The 19,030-nt window shown below is 51.3% G+C and overlaps 1 protein-coding gene and 1 pseudogene across 8 annotated transcripts in view; one reads left to right on the top strand and one right to left on the bottom strand.

Moving 5' to 3' along the window:
* ACLY (ATP citrate lyase) overlaps positions 1 to 18,881 on the bottom strand; it is a 47,581-nt gene extending 28,700 nt beyond the window's left edge. For 3 of the 8 annotated variants that reach the window (XM_036339797.1, XM_036339799.1, XM_036339798.1), the window contains exons 1-5: positions 5,581 to 5,762; positions 3,785 to 3,907; positions 1,798 to 1,860; positions 1,146 to 1,336; positions 638 to 717 (exon numbers count right to left, since the gene is read on the bottom strand). In XM_036339797.1, coding sequence (XP_036195690.1) covers positions 638 to 717; positions 1,146 to 1,336; positions 1,798 to 1,860; positions 3,785 to 3,907; positions 5,581 to 5,739 — 616 coding nt within the window. In that variant the 5' untranslated portion in view covers positions 5,740 to 5,762. Of the gene's footprint in view, positions 1 to 637; positions 718 to 1,145; positions 1,337 to 1,797; positions 1,861 to 3,784; positions 3,908 to 5,580; positions 5,768 to 8,872; positions 8,895 to 9,836; positions 9,990 to 18,767 lie in introns of those variants that run through there. The other 5 variants (XM_036339802.1, XM_036339803.1, XR_004972771.1 and 2 more) reach the window with 4 other exon arrangements.
* Positions 13,647 to 14,624, top strand: LOC118671529 (annotated as a pseudogene).
* Positions 18,882 to 19,030: the final 149 nt, after the last annotated feature.

The raw sequence follows: 19,030 nt of genomic DNA, 5'->3' as shown, positions 1-19,030 counted from the left end.
AGGGTTCATCTATTGCCACCTCACTGGGCATCTATCTTCCCTCTCCCCCAGGGCCATTTAGCTAATTAAGTTAGCACAGAGCCATCTGGTCCATTAGAGGGACTGCATCCCCAGCTGCATCTGGAATCAGGACTTTGCCCTCAGAAGCCCTGGCCAGAGCCAGATCACACCACCTGCCTCCTTCCCTGCCTGAGAGGCTTGGGCCAAGGCTTCCTGGTCTTGGGGATCAATGATTGACCAGCTCCTGGAAGGAGGGGGCGAGGGGTGCTCTGAGGGCGCAGAGAGGAAAGAACAGCCTAAAAGGTCAGACCAGTGCAGAGGTAGCCCTGGTCCTAGGCAAACAGCCTAACCTAACCTACTGGCAGAAATAGCCACAGAGCACTTAGATCAAAACCAGGACTTCTCCATTGCAGAACAAATTAAGGCCCAAGAAAGAAGCTAGAGCTGGTTAAGGAGGAATAATCACGGTCCTCTAAGAGCTCGGACACAGGAGCCTGCACTCGGTGAGCTTGGAGATCCCTCCGTGCACACACACCTGTCTGCACTGCCTCCAAATGTAAAGGCCAGGGTTACTGTGGGCACTGGGGCCCTGCTATCACTGACCCATGTCCCATCCCACCCCCACAGAGCCAGTTACCAAGGGGGTTGATCTCGAGGTAGGTGAAGTACAGATCCTCATAGAAATTGAAGAGGCCAGAGATGAAACTGGCCAGAATTCTAAGGGGGAGGGAGAGAAACAATCAATCCATCAATGAGCAGGCTCAGCAGCAATGTCACCCACTGCCACTGACAGCTCCACTTCCTGCCATCCTGACACCCCGCCAACCCCCTTGCTGTCCTCTGCCAAGCCCACTCCTTGGACATCACTCTTCAGCCACTGAGGCGGAAAGGAGCTGTCAGGCAGGGAGCCAGAGGAGGAGGCACCAGACGGACAGGGGCAAGGTGAGGGACGCTGACGGCATATTTCAGTCTGAGCCAGCCAGCTATCCTCTTTGGGACCTGGGGTGGGGGATGGGGATACCGGGCTGTGTGTATGCCTCCCATCCAGATAGGGAAGACCACTCTGCTTTCCCTGCTCCGTGCCCAGAGCCTGTCAGCCTTCCCTACTCCCCCCTGCCACGTCCCTGCAGACCCTCTCACTCAACTCTTTCTTGTCTTCAGGGGCATGGACCAACAGGTGTTCCTTGATGTCCTCAGGATTCAGCTTCTCGTCCACCCCGACAAGCAGTTTCTGGGCTTTGGTGTCCACATCGCCCACGTCCACCCCCCCTTCGTGGTGGAACAGGACGTAGTCCCCTTGTCGGGTAGCATAGATGCAGACGTAGAACTCCTCCGCCTTGCAAGGGACAAGAGCATCAGGTGGGTGGGGGCACTGAACAGAGGACAAGGAGCCCAGCCCCTGTGGTGTCATTTCTAAAAACACTCACCAAGGGAGACCTGTTTACCACCCCCCGACCCCCCACCCCCGCCCAGGGGACAAAAGGAGAGAAGAGGCCGCTGCCTGTCCACCCTGAGCCAGCAGGACTTGATCTGGGGAAGGGGGTTCTGCCTTCAAGTCTTTCTCATCTCAGCACTGGAAGTCACCAGCCCTGATTCCTCCTGACTGCAAACTAAGCCCTTTCCTTCATCTCTGGACTCCCTGCTCCGTAGGCCCCGCAGGCCCTCAGTGCAGCTTCCGAGACTCTGGTCCCTTTGACTTTTCTCCAGCAGCTTCATTTCCCCTTTCATCATTTTACAGTCAACAAACTCAAGGCTCCAGGAGGCAGAAGACGCAGCGTGGAGCCACCTCACACATACCTGACTGTGCGGGACAAAGGGTTCGATCAGGAAGTTCTTGAGGAAGCCTCTGGCCTTGCCCACCTACAGAGATGGAGGGAGATAAAGCTTAGATGGACGGCATGTCTTCCTCCTGAGGGCAGAAGGAGGAAGCACCCTCTGCTCCCTCCACCCACCTTCCCTTCAGAGGTGGAGCCCAAGCACTACCACCACAACACTCGGCAAAGATTTTCCCAGAAACCAGGGCAATCGGGCCACAGACCCCTAACCTAGCGATTTTCAACAGCTGTGCTGCAAAAAATTTTAAGACATGCAATAACTAGCTATTTAGTCAGGGGCACTGACCTCTTTTCCCTTAGACTGTCAAACAGAAAAATGACAACAGCCAACACAATAGCCGTCCAGTGGGAATTAATCAAAATTATACCTTTTTTTGTGTAGGATCGGCAAAAAATATATCTATTTTGGTGTGACGCAGAATTTTAGTAATTAGCTTGTGTCCCCTGAGATGAAAAAGGTTGAAAATCACTGCCCTAAGCTAAAGAAGTCCTCATGAGATCCCCTCTTCCATCTGCTTGCCCTGGTGCCAGCACACTTCGACGTGTACTGACCTTGCGCATTCTTTTTCTGCCTCCTCTGGAGGGTGATAAATGAGCTGCAACATTGTCTCACCCCCAAAAGCACAGAGATGGGGAGTCACCTCCCTCCCTGCCATCACACAAATTAGAGCTCAGACAAATCAAGGCTACCTCAGAGCTCAGGCAGGGACGGGGAGCCATGGTGGGGGCGGGAGGGTGGAAGAAGAGGAGAGCAAAAGCTTGACGGGGAAAACTATTCCACGAAGACTTTCATGACTGACGACAACAGGCCTGCAGAGCTAATCAGTTTGAGTGGATCCCTGGTGGCAGCCAAGGCAGACATCCCTCATCCCAGAGTGTCCTGAAGCCCCCGCCTGCCGTGCATCGCTGCTGAGTCAGAGACCAGACAGCGATCCATCAGGGGTAATGAGCCGCTCCTGGGCCAAAGCTACTGCCAGCTCAGACGTTCTGACATGCCCTCCACAGCCAGCTGAGGAGAAGGGAGCATGAAGACCTCCCTGGGGACACTGCTCAGCCCCCAATCCTCTGTCCTTTCCCTGGAAGCACAAAGGTCAAGATCCTTCACCCCCTGCTCATGTACAACGTCAAGGATCCCTCTTTACCTACAGGGCCAAGAACAACATTAGGGCGAAGAGCTGATTTAAGGAAGCCCCAGAGAGGAGGACGACTCCATCACCACCTTCATTCTACTTCCGAGGAGCCACAGAAGAAAAGTCATCCCCGGTCCACAGTCACCCCGAAGGGGACAAAGCCAGGTGTGGCCGGCACAATCCCCCCAGTCTAAGCCAAGCTGCAGCACATCCCTCCCCTCAATTCTCCAGCTCCCTTTGGGAGTGAGAAGAAATGCAATTTTATTTCTGAGCATCTGTTAGCCTTCCCAAATCATATTTCACTTTAGCTCTGTCATCTACAGAGATGAGATTAAACACCAAGCCAGGAGAAGCCAAGAATTTAATTTACTCATCAGTACTATTAACTGTCGTGTTCTAGATTCTTGGCCACGTCATACCTCTGCTTAAATGATTCTGCATCTCTCTTCTTCAACTTTTTTACCCACCCTCTTAGGATTTCCATGTCATGACGAGCTACCATGACCTTTCTGGAAATTGAAAAGGCATTCCCAGAATGGGCCTGAGTCCCATCTCAGGTTGCCAATAAAAGAGAAGACCACTTCCACGTGGCTCTCGACTTGTACTGGGGTCACTTTTGCAGGACAACTGGCCATTCCCTGATGCGGGAGCTGGGAATGAGCCCCAAGACTGGCCCTGCTGACTGAGTCAGCTCCACAGGACTCTGCCTTCCCCAGCTGCAATCTTACCCGTGTGGAGGTGGCCTATACAGTTACTAGAGTGACCATGTTCGCTTCTGCCACCACAGCACGGCCACCCCAACCCTGTACCCAGACTCACTGTGGCTTCCTGTCCCAGCCGTGGCTTCAGCCAGGACTTGACCCCATCCAGAGTGAGGTTGACCCCAACTAGGCCCAGCTTGCCACGCCGTTTGATCAGCTGGTCTGGCTTGACCACCAAGCTCTGGAATGAGAGGAGTTTGTATTTAGAGCAAGGAAAGAGAAGGTAGAGTAGAAGTGACAGCCCTAGTCGGTTTGGCTCAGTGGATAAAGTGTCAGTCTGCGGAGTGAAGAGTCCTGAGTTCAATTCTGGTCAAGGACACATGCCCAGGTTGCGGGCTCGATCCCCAGTAGGAGGCGTGTAGGAGGCAGCCAATCAATGATTCTCTCTCATCATTGATGTTTCCCTCCCTCTCTGAAATCAATAAAAATGTATTTTAAAATAAAGAAAAGAAGAGGTGACAGTTTGGGGACAAGAAGTACAATCTACCCTGCTCCCTAAACCAATCACACCCCTCTTTTAGAGTCAACTCCTGGACGCTTCCCCGACCTGTCCCACAGCCTACATCTTTCTTTTGACAACCAGGAATCTAGAACCACCCCTGCCCAGGATAGGGCCTGGCATAGAGTAGGTGTTCACCATGTACCTACTAAATAAATGATTCCCCCCCTCCCCCTATTTGGTATCTTGGCTTCAATAAACCATAAGCTTTGGGTTTAACCTCCAGCTTTTATCTTCCCCACACTCAGAGCATGGACCAGCCAGTGTTTCAAAAGGAAGAACAGAGAGACAGGGCTTTGGGGTGACAAAGGACCTGAGAGGTAATCTGGTCAACTCCATCCCTGTCTACAAGCCCAATAAGGAGCCCCCAGACACTGCTCATATACCCCAGTGCCAGGAAATTCACTACCTCCAGAGGCAGCTCCCTTTGCGGTTGGGCTGCCTCCCAGTGGGAAGACGTGTGCATTCCTGAAGCCCCCACCATTGGTCCTAGTGCTGCTCTCTGGGCCCTGCCAAAGTCTAAGTTTCCCAACACTTCCCAACAGTGCGCTACAGGGGTCTAAAGAAGAGCCTCTATGCCAAACTGACCCCCACCCAAGCCCATTAGCCATTCTACACAAAGTACCATGTCACACTTCCTCATAGCCCTGCCATTCATGATATGCTCCACTGAGTGTGTGTGTTGGGGGGGCGCCCTACAGGGATCTAAAGAGCCTCTATGCCAAGCTGACCCCCCATTCCCACCCCACACACACACCTACCTACTTCTCACTGAGCATCTACCAAGTGACAGGCAGCACACTAAAGGCTTTCCAGACCTTACTGCTAATCCTTTCAGCTCACAGGATGAGGGTTATGCCCATGAAACTCAGAGAGGTAAAATGGCTTGCTCCAGGCCACATGGTTAATAAACAGAGGGCTGGCATTTGGATTAGTTTGTCCAGTTCCAAGCCCATGCTCTGTATGCCATGCCCGGGTACCTTAACATGCAGGGAGCTGAACACAAAACCTTGCTCAGCCCTGGAAGGTGTGCTCAGCAATTAGAGCGTCAAGCTGAGTACCAAAGGGTCATGGGTTGGATTCCGGTCAAGGGCATGTACCTGGGTTGCAGGTTCGATCCCTGGCCCTGGTTGGGGTGTGTGGGGGAGGCAATCAACTGATGTGTCTCTCTCACATCAACGTCTGTCCGTTGTTTCTCTCTCTCCCCCTCCTCCCTTCCACTCTCTCAGCCCACTGCATGCTGCCCACTGACGCAGGCAGCCTGCCATCTCATGACCCACTTGGACATCTCCAACAAACTGGCTGCTTTCTCTTGAACTCGGCCTGGATGAGGGGTCCGATGGGGACAAACTCACCTGGCTGAGCAGCCAGGGGTGGTCTTGCAGCAGGCGGGCCCAATCTGTGTCAGGGGTGACTCGGGCATACTTGAACCTGTTCTGAATAGCCGAGGTGGTGCAGATGTACTTGTAAAGGAGTTCTTTGCCCGTCTGCTCTGAAATCGCCTTGGCCGACATGGCTGCAGAGGGAGCTGCTCTACCTGTTGGTCAGAAGGGGCAGAAAATGGAAGCACTCTCTTCTCCAGCAGGGCAGTCACACACCCAGCTGCCCCCAAACAATACAACCAGATCGCAGCACTTCTCCAGAGGGAGAAAAGGGCTACCCAGCAAGAGGGGTGGGCTGCCAAACAGCACCAGAGGATCAGGAGATGGTGGGGGAGGGAAGATGGTAAGAAATGTAAGGCTGACCCTTGGCCTCAATCCTATCTCTACTCCCTCGAGACAAACCAGCTCCCCCATGCCAATATTCATCCGACAACCAAGGCAGATGGATGGGAGAACAGCATCATCAGTGGTATGACCCAAACCTCAGTGCTGGTCCCACCCAAGGTGGGCGCACAGACACTGAAACACACCCTTTGGTTCTATGACCTGAGGGGAGAGCAGCCAACTTGTGCAATGCTGGTCTGACTCCCCCTACAGGTTTTGTCTCCCCCACACCCAGTTCACACACACACATCTGCAAGCTGAAGGTCAGGTCAAGTTTACTTAGCCTTGGACAAGAACAAGCCCCCTGAGAAACAAAGAAGAGTAATCTCAAAGCTCATTTCTCCCAGGCACTAGACTCCCACTCCTGAGGCCAGAGCAGACACAGGGCGGGGGAACTATGACCTTCAGTGCAACCCACCCGGTCCACTGAGTCATCCAGCTGCTAATTTAGAGCAAAACAGAGCCTCCCTGGGGACCATCCTGAACTGGTCACTTCTGAGCCAGGGCTGGGGGAGGAGGCAGAAATCATCCTTAGTCACGTGTACATAGAAACTCACCTTATGTGAGCCCTGTGAGGTGCATTGAGATTCATAACCCTGTTTCTTAGATGAGGAATAGAAGCTCAGAGGAGTTACGATAACTTGTCTAAGAAGCCTAACTAATTAGTAGGGGACCCAAACCCTTTTACTCCTGGTCCCCAGAAAACCCCACACTTCAGCTCAAGAAAGAAGACCATTTCTAAAAGGAACAGGCCATGTCCCCTCTTCACCTCAAAAAAGGGTCTGTGTGACAATTTCATTTCCCGCCCCACCACTTTGCTTTGATACACCCATTCTCTCCCATGACAACAGCAAGTTGAGGAGAGGGACAGGGGAGAGAAAGGAACCCAAGTCATCATGCTAAGAGCTTGCCAGATCATGAAAAGATACTCCTGTCATGCCCACAAAGATCCAGAACTGAAGTTGCTGAATTTGCTAGAGGAGAAAAGGCAAGTGCAAATAAAGGAGGGCAGAGTTAGGGAGGCGGCTGGTTTAAACACACATTCCCAGCTCAGGGAAGGCCAGTGTTCCAGGGCCACTCGGCACCTCCCTCCCAAATGGCCAGGCTGGAGCTTCAGGTTCTAATCCTGGCTTGGCTGGTTCCCTCAGCCTCCCAGCTGGTCTAGGGCTGGGCACAAAAGGCGCATTCAGGCTGGTGTCTGGCCCAAAGTGGGATCGCAGGGAAGGGGCTCAAACAAGACATTCCCTTTTCTGGCCTCCCCCTGAAATGACTTCCAGCTCCATCTCAACATGAGTTTCAGAAGGAGATGCCTCAGTCAGCCCCACTGCCCCACAGTCCTCCACCCCCACCCACTCCAGCTCCATTTCCCAACCTTCTTGACTCAGACCAGAAAAACTGGTCCTGAAATCAGATGGGTACACCGGCCCCCACTCTCCTCCCAAACAAAGTGCAGCCCAGGGCAGGTCAAGCAGAGAAAGAAGAGGGCAGCTTCTACCACCCTCAGCAGTTCAGACACGTCAGGCACAAGTTGTCAAAAATCCCGAAGGAGGAAGCCCCTCAGCTAAGCCTCCCCAACAGAGGAGTCTGGCAGACGCTCCCCCAAACTTGGCACCTGCCAAAACAGACGGAGACCCAACTTTGGAAAGCACAGGGTGAGAAAAGGGACCTCTGTAGCTGAAAAAAAAAATCACTATTTTCTTGAGCACCAGATCAAATCTCAGATCCAAGAGCTCATCGCCACAAAGTCCTCAAAAGAAGATGCGAGAAGACACAAGAGGGGGATGATACAGGATAGAAAAGATCTGCCACCAGAGCACTCTGGCTGAGACGGGGCAAGCCCTCTCACGGACAATAAAGAGAGTAAGAGCAGGAAAAGAATCGCCTCTGCATGTTCACCAAGGCTCACCATCCCAGGGAGTGGACTGGGTGGAGGTAAGTCGCAAGTTTAATCATTCAACGGGTCTTAAAGCCTCTCTAGGGCAGCGGCTCTTAACCTATTTGAAGTCTCAAACTCATTTGAGCATCAGAAAGTAAAAAAAAAAAAAATGTGCACATACCCCATTATGCATCATTTCAAGGCACTCCCTGTGACTATGCCTGTGACTACCATCTGATGGCCCCAGACCTTCAGTTAACATGTGCTCTAGTGACGATGAGACTTAAAGGGGATACCAATCTGGGTTTGAGGAGCACCCCCACAAAATCTTAGTCTGAATGTGCTGTCAAACTGGTGATAGATGGTTTCAGGGCAGAGCTAAGACCTCAGGGGTCTACTGTGAGGCCCAAGAAACTGTTACCTAGTAACAGTTAAGTGGGCAAACCATTTGGGAACCTAAAACACATCACACACACACACACACACACACACACACACACACACACACAAACACATGCACATATGCACACCCGCACGCACACTCCCCGGGAGGGACCTATGGAGCTGACTGGGGTCTTTTCTGCAGACGGGGGATGTGACCCAGGACTGAGTTCATCTACAGCCGCCACCAAGGGCAGAAGCAGCCCACAGGGAAGGCTGGATGAAAGGAGCCTGTTGCCCAGGAATGCACAGCTGGGACACAGCCAGTGGAGCAGAAGCACTGGGGACGCTACTTAGTGTCTCTCTCCGGGAAAGATCAAAAGTACTCATTTTAAGGTGAGCAGCCGTGAGGTTGGGGTTTTTTTGAGGGCAGTTCTGTGAGTGCCCCCTACATCGTGTCATCAGGGGGGTGGAGACACCAGCTGCCAGGTGTCTGAGGGACCTTCCTATCCAAGTCTCCCAAGTGCGGAAGCTCTGTAAGAGGTGAAAATGACCCGTCCGGGCAGCTGGGGTCCGCCAGCTAGCTGTCCCTCACCCAGCATTGCAGAAATCCAAGGAACCGACCTGGCTGCAACACCGAGCAAAGTGACTGGGCTAAGCGCTGCTCCCCACCATCCTCTCCAACACCCGCTTCCCGGGCAGACTGCGGGGGACCCCCTAACGGCATGCATCGTTCCTTGGCACTGCACACAGTCTCTGCCAAGGTTGGAGCGGGCAGCAGGCGCGGGGGGCTGGCCCTTGGCCAGGCCCGACAGGAGGGCGGCGGCGGCGGCGGCATCCTCCGGCCCCTTGAGGACCCTGCTCCGGGGCTCCGGCCAACCTTGGCGTCAGCGCCAAGGGTGGGGAGGGAGACGGGCGCCCCGGCCATCTGTCGCTGAGAGGCTTGGCCCGACGGCACCTCCGAAGCGAGGAGGGTCCTTCCCGCATCGCCACTCTCTGGCCAGGTCCTCGCGGCGCGGCGCGGCCAGGCCCGGGCAGCCCCAGCCCGCGTGGCCCGTGGCGGCGGCACGCCCAGGTGGCTCCCTTCGCTTCGGCGCGGGGCTCCGTGGACTCCACGGCACTAGGAGGAAGGGCCTGAGCCCGGCTTGCGAGGGGCCCGAGCGGGACCAGAGGTCACCGTTCTACTTCCCGTTCCCCGCATCCGGCGGGGGGACCGGATGGGGGCGAGGGGTGGCCCGATAAAGCCTGAGGAAGCTCAGTAACTGGCCCCGGGAGGGGGTGAGGGGCGCCAGCATGGAGAAAGTGCGATTTCACAGAGGCAAGAAGCAAGGACGGCGGAAGCCTGTGCAAACCCCCAGGAACTGGAAGGTGGGAGGGCTGGGGGTTAGTCGCACGTGGCTGCTGGCCGGGGTCTCAGGCGAAGTCTAACCTAAAGGCTAACCCCCCGAAAAACTTCCAAGGAGGTGCAGGGAGGGTGCGTGAACACCAAGCCGGCCTCTGTGGAGGCGGTTCCGGGTTGAGGGAGGGAGGCAGGAAGCTCCTGCGCCAGGTCGGGGCCCTACCGGGGAAGCAGCCGCCCGCCACTCACCTCTCCGCGAAAGTCCGTGCGGGGCGCTTCCTCCACAGGCCGGGACCCAACGCCCACTCTCCGGAGCGCGCCAGCCTCCCGCAGCCGCTAGGGATCCGGCTTTTGTCCTGGCCCCGGAGGGCTTCTCCCCGCCCCTATCAGCACACGTCGTGAGCCGCCCGGCGATTGGTTACATGCGTTCCCTAGCCTGAGCGCCAGGGCTCCTCCCAATTCGCTGCCCTGTAGAGCTCCGCCCAGCGGGCGGGTCCCAGGGGCTGCTGGGAGTTGTAGTCCCGCCAGCGTATCCTTCCCATTCAACCCGCGGGCGCCGCCTCTCCGGAGCCTGCTGGGCCGGGGAGGGATCAGGGGCGGAGTCTCGGGTGGGGAGATGGGCCGAGCTACGCCGGGAGGAGAACGTACCGGGCTGGGGGCCGTGGCCTGATCGCCTAGGGGCTGGGCCGGCCGCCACTTCGATGGGGGTGTCGAGTGGGGGGAGAGGGGGAGGGAAAAGGTGTCGCTTGTTGGCCGAACTGGCTGTAGCGCTGCTTTGAGGACCTGGAGTCTCCTTCCTGTCTCCCCATGGGAAAAACTGACGTCGGCATCCCAGCTGCCTGAAATGGGCCACACCGAACCCAGTCGTTTAACCCTGCTTTTTAACAAGCCGTGGCAAACTGCTTTCCCACATGCATTCGGACCCTCTAGGTTGAGCCCTTGGGGGCGAGGCTGAGAGCCGAGGCTAACTTCCCAGACTTCGCAGTATGGGATTAGGCGGGGGACAGGGTGAACGAGTGAGGCAGGCTAGGAGGGTGCCATGCACCGCACTCACCTGCTCAGCTCACCGCGGTTTCATGGAAGTTTCTAGTGCAGAGCTGGGGCCATCCCTGCCACTCTCGTGCTCCTCCTCCCACCCCACCCCCCAGCCCACGCAGAGACACTGGAATGAATGAACTGCTCCCTCGCTATTCTCCATTACCTGTGAAACAAACTACAGTTTCCGAACCAAAAACCTGGGACACCCGATCTGATAGGTACTGGTGAGATTGTGGGGGAGAATATTTGAAATCAGACACTCTTTAACCCAGGACGTAATATTTACTGCTCCGACATTCTGGAGCAGTAAATATTGCTCCCGTCTTGTAGGTCTTTCCAGCTGCTCCCTGACCCTAACAGCTGTTTAACTTCAGGGTGGAGAATCATGGGCTGAGCAGCTGAGGTTAAGGGGTCAGGCCAATGCACAGAGAGTCAGCATGCCTGTGCCCCTGCCAAGCACCTGGGTGACACTCACACTGTAGCAATGTTGTGACATTCTGATGACAAAAACTGTGTTATGCCCTCCTCCCCCTAATCCAGTTGTAGCCAGGAGTGGGGCAGCTAAACTTGCTGCCCATTCCTGATATGTGACCCTTGATGACATCACTTCCTGGTCCCTTCCTTTTGAAAGAACTCCTCACCTCCTCTCTTTCCTGGCCCCACAGCCTCTCTCACCCCTGCATGGGTTGCGTGAGCTCCACCCCTACCAAGAATCTTCCCAAATGGCACAAATCTCAGAGAAGGATCACCTCTCTGTAGGTAAAGAAAACATCTACGAATGTGAGCTAGTGGAAAGATTGCAGTCAGGAAGGGTTGCCTGTGCAGGAGTTATCCTTCTGGTTAGAAAGATAGACTGGTTCAGAAACAGGCATCCAGGTGGAAAATAAGCTATAATACACTCTTGTACGCCAACTTGGCGATATTGATAACATTTTAAATGTGCACGCCCTTTGCCCCAACTCTTTCATTTCTAACAATTTACTCCTTCAGGTATACTTGCCTATGTCCATGAAGATAGGGATTTTTGTTTTCTTCACTGCTGTGTCTTCAGCACTTTGAATAGGGCTTGGTACCTAGTAAATGCTCAATAAATGTTGGCTGAGTGATTAAGTCCCCCCTCTAGGTGTTGCTGGGACCAAATCTGACTAGTCCCGGACAGGGGTAAGGAGAAAGTAACTGTCCAGAGAGTGAGGGGGCAGCAGTGTTGGCCAGAGTCCATGAATCAATCACTGAAGTGTTTCAGTTTTCTCAGTGGGCCCATTCAAGGCTTCTGCCCCTCACCCCACCCCCTAACCTCCCCAGAAAAGACTCTCTCATTACTCCACCATGTCCCCACAGAGACTCCTGTACCCCAAATTAATCAATATGGCCTCATCTTCTCAAAGGCTCTAAATTCGCCCGGCCAGTGTTGCTCAGTGGTTGAGCGTTGACCCATGTACCAAGAGGTTGCTGGTTCCGTCAAAGGACATACCCGAGTTGTGGGCTCAATCCCCAGTAGGGGGCATGCAGGAGGCAGCCGATCAAAGTTTCTCTCTCATCGATGTTTCTCTCTCTCTCAAAAAAAATCAATAAAAATATTTTTAAAAAATTTTTTAACCACCTCTAAACTCTTTTGCTTTTCCTATCTGAATCTTCTAAAACGGGCCGGAGGACAGTTTCATGTCATTGGACACAGAATACACGTACAACCCCTGTGCCCAAGCTGTGGGCATTCTATCTCAGTTTCAGAAGCCTTCACCTGCCTAATGCTTCTCTCTTAGGTTTTAATCCATTTTAGCTGATATTCATTGAGCACCTACTATGTGAAAAGCAGGGATGCTAGCACATACTCCCCACAACAACCTCATTTTGCTGCCAGGTCTCTTGCCTGGTCCACTAAAACTGCTGCAGGTGAGGAGGGAGAGAAAATCATATCCAACAGGTCTCTCCCCTGGCCTGGGAACTCCTTAAGAGCCAGGAATGCATGCCTTGTTCCTTTTGGCATCCCCAGTGCATAACATGGGATTTGGCACATGTTAGACACTCTCTGTATGAGTGACTGAATAAACACTGAAATGAACATGCAAATGAAAGAAATAATATATAGGGGAAGGGGGGGGGGGCAGGGCCTACCTGAGTGTACAGTTCTAAACCCACCTCTCTCCCTGTGACAACTAGAGAGAGGGGCTTACATCAGAGGCTCATCAGGATCCACCCTGTGAAAAGCCACTGGGTTCCCACTCGCTTTTGGCCCAACACTGACTGACCAACCTTCCTTTGGAGCCAAGGGCCCAGGTGACCTGGGGACGCTCCCCAGGAGGTTCAGCCAGAGCCAGCATCTGTGAGCAGGAAATGTTTTCCAGCCAGACCAGCCAGCTCCCGGCCAGCCTCTTCCCACAGTCATCCCAACTCTGCGCTCACCCTGCCTTAACAATGGCCGCTGCCTCCTCCCCAGCAGGTGTATTCCTGAGACATTCCCCCTCTTTTAGGAAATCTTGTCCTACGAAGGCCACTTACCACTTCCCGTTGTGAGACAGAACTTGCACAACTCCTCTCACAACAGGATCATTTACCCTGAACTGTGCTAGGCAGGTTTAACCTCATCTCTGAGTGAGGGTGTTATTTTTGCCTCTTGTCTCTGTTAGCCATGTCCCATGTTTGGGAAGTCTCTCACGGTCAGGCGGAAGCAGAGGGCATGGTGTACAGAACAGCACTGCCAGCCTCCATCAGGACCAACGTCTCTACCCCAACACCAACCGTAAGGTTTTAGGACTGTGCCTCACCTCCGATGTTTGGAGGCCTCATCCCAAGCATGGGTTGCGCTCACCTCTCTCCCTTATAATTTAGGTGCTGCCTCAAGAATGCACAGCCCCGCCTGCGGACTGAAGGGTCCCACGTTTGATTCCGGTCAAGAGCATGTACCTTGGTTGCGGGCACATCCCCAGTCGGGGGTGTGCAGGAGGCAGCGGATCGATGTTTCTCTCTCATTGATGTTTCTGGCTCTCTGTCCCTCTTCCTTCCTCTCTGTAAAGAATCAATGAAATATATTTTTTTAAAAAAGAATGCACAGCCCCAAGTGCTGCTTATTCAGGGCTCCATGATCGCAGATTTATAGAATGTCAGACCCAAAAGAGACTGCAGAGGATCTAAGATGGCGACTGCGGAACCGGAAACCACCCCTACTCCTAATCCCCCGCCTGCAGAAAAGAAAACAGAATTTAACCAGGAGGTTGCTAACCCAGAACACTATAGTAAACATCCTTTACAGAACAGGTGGGCACTCTGGGTTTTTTTAAATGATAAAAGCAAACCTTCGGCTGATCTCTGAGTTTGATACTGTTGAAGCCTTTTGGGCTCCGTACAACCATATCCAGTTATCTAGTAATTTAATGCCTGGCTGTGGCCACTCACGCTTTAAAGATGGTATGAAACCTATGTGGGAAGATGAGAAAAACAAACGAGGAGGACGATGGCTAATTACACTGAACAAACAGCAGAGACGAAGTGACCTCGATCGCTTTTGGCTAGAGACACTGCTGCGCCTGATTGGAGAATCTTTTGATGACTACGGCGATGACGTATGTGGGGCCGTTGTTAATGTTCGAGCTAAGGGTGATAAGATAGCAATACGGACTACTGGATGTGAAAACAGAGATGCTGCTACACATATAGGGAGGATATACAAGGAAAGGTGAGGACTTCCTCCAAAAATAGTGATTGGTTATCAGTCCCATGCAGACACAGCTACTAAGAGGGGCTCCACCACTAAAAATAGGTTTGTTGTTTAAGAAGATACCTTCTGAGTATTCTCATAGGAGACTGCGTCAAGCAATTGAGATTTGAGAGCTGAACCAAAGCTTCTTCAAAAGCAGAGTGGACTGCATTTAAATTTGATTTCCATCTAAATGTTGCAAAGATATAAGAGAAGTCTCATTCGCTTTTGTCTTGTACTTCTGTGTTCATCTTTTTTTTTTTTTTTTTTTTTTTTTTTTTGCTAGAATGCCCACTTACCCAATCAAAGAATTACAGTACACATCATCCTCAGAATCCATTAATGTGTTTCTGGCCCACTCTGTAATAGCTTAGAAGAATTATTATTGCAAACATATTTTACCCATCCACAATGTTAAAAAAAGAACTTGCAATTCTATACCTGACAGGAAAAGAATTCTGTTTATGTTCCATTGTATGCAGGAGCATATTTTGCTGGTTTGAAGGAGTATGATGCATGCAGTTTTCTAGCAATTTTTTTCTAGCAATTTTCTTTGTTTCCTTTTACAGCATTGTCTTTGCTGTACTCTTGCTGGTGGCTGCTGGATTTTAATTTATTTGTTTCCCTACTTGATGACATTAGGGATTCTGATTTCACTTTTTCATTTGTTTTGCTTTTGTTTTTTTTCCTCATGTAATATTGGTGAAGGATCCAGGAATACGACACAAAGGTGGAATAAACATTAATTTTGGGCATTCTTTGGTAATTTTTTGTTTTTTTGTAACTACAAAGCTTTGCTACAAATGTATGCATTTCATTCAACTCAGTGACCTATGTTTGTGTGACTTCCTAAACATAATTGTGGATTATAAAAAAATGTAACATCACCCTGGCTGGTTTGGCTCACTGGATAGAGCGTCGGCCTGTGGACTGAAAGGTCCCAGGTTCGATTCCAGTCAAGGGCATGTACCTTGGTTGCGGGCACATCCCCAGTAGGGGGTGTGCAGGAGGCAGCTGATCGATGTTTCTAACTCTCTATCCCTCTCCCTTCCTCTCTGTAAAAAATCAATAAAATATATTTTTAAAAAAAGAAAATTACAACTTAAAAAAAATGTAACATCATAATTACATTCCTAATTAGAATTAGTATGTCTGTTTTTGTATCTTTATGCCGTATTTTAACACTTTGTATTAGGTTATTTTGCTTTGGTTAAAAAATGGCTCAAGTAGAAAAGCGATCCCATTCATATTAAGACAGTGTACAAAACTGTAAATAAAATGTGTACAGTGAATTGTCTCTGAGAGAGAGAGAGAGAGAGAGAGAGAGAGAGAGAGAGAGACTGCAGAAATCCCCTAGTCCAATTCTCTTACCAAAAAAAAAAAAGTAGGGGAAATTGAGGCCCAAACAGATGACCTTAATGTACATGGGAGGGCAAATTGATACACCCTCTTTGGGAACCAATGGGAATTACCTAGTAAAAGTGAAGAGTCACAGACACTAAGACCCTGCAGCTCCACTCTTAGGTATGTACCCTGGAGCATCTCATACATGCATGTGCCCGGAGACACGTGTGCAATTATCCAAAAACTGGATGGAGCCCAGATGTCCTTCAACAGTTGAATAGGTGGGCTGTGGTATACTGACAAAATGAAAAACGTGACAGACGTAGGAAAATGAATGACTTGCAGCTACACACAAAATATAAATTCATCTCAAAAACATGATGTTGAACAAAAGAAAGTGGGCCATGCCCTAACCGGTTTGGCTCAGTGGATAGAGCATCAGCCTTCGGACTGAAAGGTCCCAGGCTCGATTCCGGTCAAGGGCATGTACCTTGGTTGCGGGCACATCCCCAGCAGGGAGTGTGCAGGAGGCAGCTGTGCAGGAGGAGTGAAATGTTTCTCTCTCATCAATGTTTCTAATTCTCTATCCGTCTCCCTTCCTGTCTGTAAAAAATCAATAAAATATATTTTTTTAAAAAAGAAAGTGGGCCATAAAAGAACGAATATAGTACGATTCCCTTTACCTCATTAAAACAAGCAAACCTAAATCGTTTTTTAAAACTGCAAGAAAAGCAAGGAAATGATTATCTCAAAGAACTGGACAGTGGTTCGCTCATTCAAATGCATACTTACTGAGTTCCTGCAACGTGCCAGGTACTATTCTGGGCACTGGGGCAACAGTGGTGAATGAAGGAAGCAAAAGTGCTTGCCCTAGTATAGCTTACATGTTATCATGGGAAACAGTAACAAACAATCCATAAAATACGTAAAGAAGTTATTTAGTATATTAAGGAGTGGTGTTATGGAAGAAGGAAAACAAGGGTAGGGCATCAGGAATTCCCAAATCGAGGTGGAGGGCAAGTGGGTTGCAGTATTACAGAGAGTGGTCGGGGTAAGCCTCATTGCAAAGGAGAGATGTGAGCAAATCAAGAAGGAAGGGAGTGAGTCAGTTAAGTGGCAGGGAGGGAGCATTCCAGGCCCATTATGGGCCGTTTGGGGCTAAGAGAACACCCAGAGCAAAGGCCCTAGAAAAGGGGCACGCCTGCTGTTTTTCTCTTCAAGGAACAATAGGAGGCCAGGTGGCTGATGGAGAGAGCAGCTTTTATTCTGAGTGAAATGGACCACTGCAAGGTTCTGAACAGATCTGACCGGCATTTCAAAAGGAATATTCTGACTGCTCTGTTGGGAAGGAAGGGAACGAGGGTGGAACGAAGAGACACAGTTAGAAGGATATCGCAGTAATTCAAGAGAGAAATGATGGGGGCTCAGACCAGGGTGGTAATCCAGAGGGTGGTGGTTACCTGGGGTGGCTGCGGCGGTGCAGGGATGGGGCTGTAATTTGGGAGGGGCAAGGGAGAGGGAGCGAGAGACAGAAACATCAATGATGAGAGAGAATCATTGATCAGCTGCCTCCTGCACGCCCCACACTGGGGACTGAGCCCACAACCCAGGCATGTGCCCTGACAGGGAATCAAACCATGACCTCCGTGGTTCATAGGTCGACACTCAGCCACTGAGCTTCACAGGCCAGACTAGAATAAATCTTGAAAACAGAGAGTGTAAGCTCTCTTGGTCCTTTTTCAAAATTGCTTTGGCTATTCTAGGTCCTTTGCATTCCCACATAAATTTTAGAATCAGCTTGTCAATTACTACAAAAAATGTCTGCTGGGATTTTGATTGGGATTGTGTTGAATCTATCGATTTCCTCTTTGCAGGAGGTTTTTTTCCCCCCAAATAGCTGCTGATTACTTCAGCAGTGTGTTTAACTCATATATGCGCACATCTTAACAACCTAGGACAGGATGATTTTTTAAAATTTCTTTTTCTTTTTTTTTTTAAAGAGTGGAGAGAGGGGTAGAGACAGAGAGAGAAACATCTATGTGAGAGAGACACATCAATTGGTTGCCTCCCACATGAGCCCGAATAGGGCCAGGGGTTGGATTGAGCCTGCAACCAAGAAACGTGCCCTTGATTGGAATTGAACCCAGGACCCTTCAGTCCACAGGCTAACACTTTATTCACTGAGCCAAACCGGTTAGGGCACTATTTGCACTTTAACAATTATTTATTTAGGTTCTACTATGTGCCAGACAGCTGAATTCTGGAAATACAAGTTTGACATAAGATCCCTGCCTTTGTACAATCTGTAGTTAGCACCTCAGAACTGGAGTCAGTGCCTGGGGTTGTTGAATCCTTCCTCTGACACTTGCTAGTTCAATTCTCTTGGACATATTATCAACTTTATCAGCCCTGGCTGGTTTGGCTCAGTGGATAGAGGGTTGGCCTGTGGACTGAAAGGTCCCGGGGTTCAATTCCGGTCAAGGGCACATGCCCAGGTTGTGGGCTCAACCCCCAGTAGGGGCCATGCAGGAGGCAGCTGATAATGGGTCTTTCTCATCATTGATGTTTCTATCTCTCTTTCCCTCTCCCTTCCAAACTGCTTTATCAGTTTCCTTATCTCAAATAGTAACAGTACTTCCCCCATAGGCTTAGCAGGATGTCTGGTGTCCCCAAAAAAACACTCAATCCCCTTAGGGTGGGAGGAGCAATCTATACTCAGGTGATGAACGATATTGTAATTTACTGATCACCTTCCACAAGCAACTGTATGCCAGAGACTTCACTTCTGCACGCGGCCTTAGGATAGATGATAGGCCACAAACTCCTTGGCATTGGGAGTTGACCTTTCAAAATAATCTAGTCAAGACCAGGTGTCTGTTGGAACCTAGTCCACTTTGGGGGGAGGGGGGAGGAGGGAGCGAAGGGAGAATATCAGGAAAGGCATTGATCCAAGCCTGCCACTAGCAGGGGTTCAATCCATGTGTTAAATCGAAGGTTGAACCCAACGTTATTTTCCACCCTGTCTCGTGCAGACCCTCTCATCTGGAAGGCTGTACTATCTTCCCGTTCATTAGGCAGCAGGAAGGGGAAAGGTGCAGACCCCTTACCTGCAGCCGCAGGTTACGCAGTTAGGGAACGGAGCCTGCCGGCCCGAGGACTGCCGACTCCGAGCTCCTCCCCGGCGGCGCCCGCCCGGGGCACACAGCCTCGCCCCGAGTCCGATCCCTATTTAGAATTCTGCCGCAATCCTCTCCCTAGTTTTCTGGCTACAAATTCTGGACACGATTCAACCGCGGAGAGAAGCGGCGGACCGTGCCACAGCGATCACGCGAGCGGGGCCGCCGTGCACGCACCGGACACGCGGGGGCCA

Source organism: Myotis myotis, unplaced genomic scaffold (assembly GCF_014108235.1).
Source record: "Myotis myotis isolate mMyoMyo1 unplaced genomic scaffold, mMyoMyo1.p scaffold_m19_p_17, whole genome shotgun sequence".
NCBI classification, from domain to species: domain Eukaryota; kingdom Metazoa; phylum Chordata; class Mammalia; order Chiroptera; family Vespertilionidae; genus Myotis; species Myotis myotis.
The sequence above is the reverse complement of the archived record's forward strand: the minus strand, read 5'-3'. Positions and strand labels throughout refer to the sequence as shown.